The 6,000-nt window shown below is 44.6% G+C and overlaps 1 protein-coding gene across 1 annotated transcript in view; it reads left to right on the top strand.

Annotated features, from left to right (window-relative positions):
- Positions 1 to 352: 352 nt before the first annotated feature.
- The window catches only part of SELENOI (selenoprotein I), a 41,478-nt gene continuing 35,830 nt past the window's right edge, over positions 353 to 6,000 (top strand). The window contains 1 exon segment of the mRNA XM_036872877.1: positions 353 to 560. Coding sequence (XP_036728772.1) covers positions 504 to 560 — 57 coding nt within the window. The 5' untranslated portion in view covers positions 353 to 503.

Genomic DNA, 6,000 nt, shown 5'->3' with positions numbered 1-6,000 from the left:
TCGCAAGCAATCACTCTACCCCCCCCCAAGACTAAAAAGGTATCCCCAAATCTCTACACAGGCACAGATGCCACATCACCCCCGGCACACCCCAGAGACGAAGAGCAAGGCCTCCTGGGAAACTGACCTTTCACCTCCCCTCTTGCCTTACCTCAACTCACCAATTTTGACGCTAGCTAATAAAGCGACGAGGAAGCCTAGAAGGCGGAACTTAGTGGCTTCCGATCCACGCTGATTGGACTGCGACGGCGCGAAGGGGGAACCGCGTGAGCCTGCTAGCTACCCACCCTCGGTGGGCGGGGAGAAGTGGGGGCTGCGCTTGCGTGCTGGGAGGCGGCGGAAGTGGCCGGGGTGGCTACGCGTGCGCGGTGGGCGGAGCACGGCTTTTCCAGCTCTTTTGCCAGCCCAGGTCTTCCCAGTTTTGCCAAGCTGGTGCGGTGCTCGTGTTTCCCCATCTCGTCGTGGAGCGTCGCTGCCGAGTGGGCGCTAGTGTTCGCGTCGTCATGGCTGGTTACGAATACGTGAGCCCGGAGCAGCTGGCCGGCTTTGATAAATACAAGGTAGCGCGGGCCCCGCGGACGCCCCCTCGCCCTGCTGGTCCCGGCCTCTCCTAGGCGCCTAAGGGGCCGGCGCGGTCCGTGTCACCTTGTGCCGCGTGGCTCCGGGCAGGCTGGCGGGAGTTTCTCCGTGGGTCCTGCCGAGTGCTGGGGCTTTGGGGTCGGGGAGCGTGGGAGCATCCTAGGCCCGCCGCTCCGACTCGGTACCCTCCCGGGGGATTGCCTTTTCCTTAGGAGACCAGTCGACGAGAGTGGAGCGAGAGAATTTCCTTCGCTTCTTTACTTCGTTATTATTATTATTTTTAGTCCCCTGAGAGGTGATGCAGTTCCCTTCTGTGGTGTCTTGTCTTCATTTTAATGAAGAAGTTTCTACTCGGCTCTCTTGCATTCAACTTCGGAGATGGAGAGAATCATTTGGCAGATGAGGCCCGGGGAGGGAGTGTGACTGCTGGGGCCAAACTGCAGATGCGCTCGCTTCCACTCCCAGGAAAGAGGCGCCTGGGCGGCCAGTGAAGTACGTGTGCACAGGCAGGAACTGGAACCGTGTAGTGGAAAGAGCGCGGGCTTTGCAGTACATATAAACCTGATACCGAACCTGATGCCAGAATCTAATTTCTTCTATTGACTTTGGGCCAAATAATAGTCTCTACGGTGCAGAATGATTATGAGAATTGGAGAACCGCCTGGTACATAATGGGCCTCCAGTAAATGCTGGGTGTTCACTTTCCTTCACGTACGGTTCTTCTCTTCGACTCCCTTATCAGTGAATGACTCCACTATCCGTCCAGTCAGTTGCCCAAGCCCCACATCTGGGCAGTAACCTTTCATCCTTGCTACCTGTGTCGCTTTCACTACTGAGTCCTCTACCCCACCCACCAGCCGGTGAATCACCAGGTCCTGTATGTTCTGTCATTTTTAGCCTAAAGTAGAAAGATGGTTCCATTACCACTCTCCCCACATATACTTTAATCTTTTATTTTTAGAATGGTTCTAGAATATTTTAGAATAGATTTACAGAAAAATTGTGAAGATCGTACATACAGAGTTCCCATATACTCCACACCCGGTTTTCCCTGTTATTAACATCTTATGGTACGTTTGTCACAATTAATGAACCGATATTTACACATTATTATTAACCTATGCGCATACTTTATTCAGATCGCCTTAGTTTTCACCTAATGTTCTTTTTCTGTTCTGGGATCTCATCCAGAATACCACATCACAGTTACTCATCATGTCTCAAGGCTCCTCTTGGCTATGACAATTTATCAGACTTTTCTTGTTTTTGATAACCTTGACAGTTTTGAGGCGTTCTGGTCAGGTATTGTGTAGAATGTCCCTCAATTGGGATTTGTCTGATGTTTTTCTCATGATTAGACAAGGGTCATGGGGTTTTGGGAGGAAGACCACAGGGTTGAAGTGCCTTTCTCATTGTAAGAAGAGTACATGTCATCATGTCATCGGCATGACTTATCGCTGTTGATGTTGACTTTGATCACCTTGCTGAGGTAGTGTTTGTCAAGTTTCTCTTTGAAAGGAAGTCAGTACGCGCAGCCCTCACTTAAGGAGTGGAGAGTTATGCTTCACCTCCTTGAGGGCAGAGTGTTGACATAATTTATTTGGACTTCTGCGTGGAAGATTTATCTTTTCTTCCCAATGTATATTTATTCAATGATTTATTTATATCAGTATGAATTCATGGATATTTATTTTATACTTTGGGTTATAATCCAATACTACTTGATATGGTTGCTTACGCACATCCACTTTTGCCCTTCCAGTTCTTTCTTTATGCTTCGTAGTGATCTTTTAAAAAAATGTGCATCTGGTCACATCACTCCTTTGCTTAAAATCCTCCACTGTCTTCCCTTTGCTCTTGGAATGAAGTCCAAAAATCCAGAACATGATCTGCATGGCTCTGATCTGGCCCTTGTCTGTGTGTCATCAGCTTCACGTCATGCCACTCACTGTCTACCCCTCCCAACGTTAGTAGCCATCTCTCCCGTCTCCTTTTTTTCAGATCTTCAAGTAATGCTGTTATGTCTGCCAGGAATGTAGCTCCCCATTTATGTTCATCTTCACATCTTAAATATTCCTCAGAGAAGCATGGCCTGAGTATCTCGTTCCCCGTAAGTGTGCTCTCACAGTACCCTCTGCTCCTTTATGGAGTTAGTTCTTTAGGTGTCTCCCCATAAGAACGCAGTACCCAAGTGGTTAGGCTCGCCTTACGGATCACCATGGCCTGAGCACAGTGCTTCTGTGCATAGGCATCCAGTAGACATTTGTGGAATGAGTGAATAACTGAGAAGAGTCACAGTGGATCTTGTCAAACTGGAATTGGAATAACTGTAAGGGACCTTATAAGGTCACATAGTACATTCCTCTGCTTTCAAGCAATATTGTGCCATACCATTTTGAACTGAGGTGCTGACGTGTCTGAAAATTTTAAGTCGAAATTTAACCCAGTGCAGGGCTTTCACTAAAGAAGGTTATTAACCTAGATACCTCTTGTTTTCCCTTAAGCTCTACCACCTTTCTGTTACCTCTTCTGCACTGTAAATATTGACAATAAAACTTTTTCTTCCTTACTAGGATCTGGCTTTCTGGTAGGTGCCGATAGACTAGCTGTTTCATTTGCAGCAGTGTCTGTAATAGGGAATCTTTTTTTTTTTTATAAGCTGTCTTTCCTAGATTTATATTTCCGACTAGATAGGTGTCCTAATTTATAGAAAATTTTAGTGTGATTTTTCCGTTCCTATTTTTCCCTCTTCCGTTATCTGACTCACTTCCTGTGTCTGACAGCAGATTTCCTATCATCTTGGAAAACAAAGGTCAATTTAGCCAGCATCCAACGTTCACTAAAATGTAGTTTATTGATGTTATTTTAGTTATAATGAGGCTTCCTTTAAAAAACCGGGGGTGGGGGGGTGTGGCACAAATTTATAACCTAAACTTCTTCTTGTAGAAGGTTCTTTACTCAGTACTGTGTTCATATTAAAAAAGTATGAATCCAAAGGTCCAAAGGAAAAAAGTCTGTGTGGTCAGTTTAACTGGAACATGAATTGCACCTAGAGACCTTTTCTTCCTGAAGATCACCCATTCCCATTATGTGGGCTTCGACAGTGAGTGCTTTGTAAATGCTTAGCGCATTAAAACAGCTTTTGAGGAAGATCATCCCATAAATGGGTAAAGACCCAAAACACTCAAAAGAGATTTTTGTTCCCTGATGTGACCCTGTATATTAAAGCAAAGAGTTGTAGAGAAAAATTGGTACTATAAAAGCAGCTGGTGGAAGAATTACTTTTGAACCAGTTTAATTTCTTTATCTTCCCTAGAGGTACATCTGAGGAGCTACAGTTGGAAACCTGGCAGTTATTCAGAATAACTCCTGAAAGGAGCACACACATAGAGTAGTAATTAGGTTTCTGTAGTAAGAAACTGTTAAGACAATTGATTTTGAGTATAGAAGAAAGCATGGGATGGATTCTGTGTTATATGCTCTCTAAACACTTATGTTTTTCATTGTGTTACCCCAGCCTTATCAAACAGTTGAATAATTAGTTGAGTGTCTGCCCTCTCTGTTAGGATATGAGCTCTGGGAGGGCACATCCTACAGCTCTCTTGTTCAGTGTGACCAAGGTCTGGCACATGAACAGAGTAGGCATTTGACAAATATTTGTTGAAGGAATGCAAGTGTAAAAGAATAAAAACCATTTTGGAAGTATGGTAAAATGGAGCTGTGCATCTCCTGGAAATTGGAAGGATACTTTTGTATTTTGAATGTGAAGATGTCGAAAGTTTAACCACCATTGTTCTCTGTTGCTTATTAATGTACTTTCAGACAGTTATGTTGAGGGATTTCACTCTCATGAGGCTTATCATTCCTTCTCTCTTCTTACCCTATCTTTAGTTGGAGGATTTTGCCACTTAACTAAGGGTGAAACTTCTATTGTGGTATACCTAATCTGACCTAAGGAAGGCTTAGTTTTAATTGCTAGTGTAGCAGCTAGTTTCAAATTGTATCATTTTGCTTTAGAGAGGAAGTGTTCTGTGAAATATCTTGTTTGGTTTCAAGAATATAATTTTATGATGAATTGGTTTCCGCTATTATAGTAGTTAATTAACTTGACTGTCAGCAATAGCCTGATGACAGGAATTGTGATAATTGTGAATTTAGGTGGGAAGGAGAGGCTGCATACATCTTGATGGTAATGCTAAAGAACTGGAATCTGGCCTGCACCCTTACTGATTCATGCAGTTTGATTTTGTTTATTCAGTAAGCATTTACTGAGGGCCTGCTCTGGGTCAGACATGGCACTGGGGCTGCAAAGTTAAGCTAAGCTAGAATTCCTGACTTCAAGGAACTCAGTTTGGTGGCATATGGGCAAGGAAATAAACAAATATAAATAGTTAATAAATACAGTTAGGTAAGTGTTGGGTGCTGTGGGAGAGAAGGAAGCAGCTCCATGGAGTAAGGGTTAAAGCTGAGAAAGGCTTCAGAGAGGGGATGGAGGGGAAGGCAGAGCTCAGTCTAGAGGATGAAGCTGAGTAAGCCCCAGTTCTTACCAGGTGAAGAGGGGAGAAGAGGCATCCCAGAACTGGAGAGCAGTGGGGTGAGTGTACAAGGGTCGAGGCCTGAGAGTATTTTCTGGGAACCATAAGATGTTAGGTGTTGGGGCTTGGTGGTGGAGTGTCAAGAGAAGAGACTGGAGAGGGAGGTGGGGTCCCCTCAGAGGGGGATGATTTGATGTAAAGGATTTCTGGATTTTACCCTGTAGATCATTGTTTCTGTGGTCCAAGGACTATTGGCATTAGAATCACCTGGGGAAAGTGTTTAGCCAATTTCTAGGTCCATTTTGGGAGGTTCAGATCGGGTAGGTCGCTGTGATATTCATGTTAGACACATACCTCAGGTGGTTCTTAGGTACATGGTAATGCTATAGGTTTGGGGAGCCACTTACAAATTTTAAACAGGATCAGATTTTAATTTTAGGAAGCTCACCCCGGCAACTAGAAAATGAATGGAGAGCAGTGGAGGTGGGGGTGATCTGGAGACCTTTTAGGATCCTCCCGGGTAAAACTAAGTCAGAAATGAGGAAGGCCTGAATCAAAGCGGTGGGGATAGAAGGGGAGATGGGAATCTAAAGAAGGAGGTCAAAACTGGTTAACCTGCCCACTGAATTTGGCCAGCAGATATGTTTAATTTGGCTCACATCTACTTTGTTTCAAAAATTAGTATCTTCCCCATAAAAGCCCAGATTTCTGGATTCTCTTGAAAAACTAAAATAGTGGATAACATAGGCCCTGAACTTCTTCCTGACAAGGATCTCCTGAAGCTGAATAGTGCTTGCCCTCTTCAAAAAGGGTGTTTGCTCTCTAGTGTGCCATTTCCCCACCCGTCCCTGTGCTCCACGCAGGTCTGCTTTGTTCAGTTTACCTG

This window comes from Balaenoptera musculus, chromosome 13 (genome assembly GCF_009873245.2).
Source record: "Balaenoptera musculus isolate JJ_BM4_2016_0621 chromosome 13, mBalMus1.pri.v3, whole genome shotgun sequence".
NCBI lineage: Eukaryota > Metazoa > Chordata > Mammalia > Artiodactyla > Balaenopteridae > Balaenoptera > Balaenoptera musculus.
This window is presented reverse-complemented; position numbering and strand designations above follow the sequence as displayed.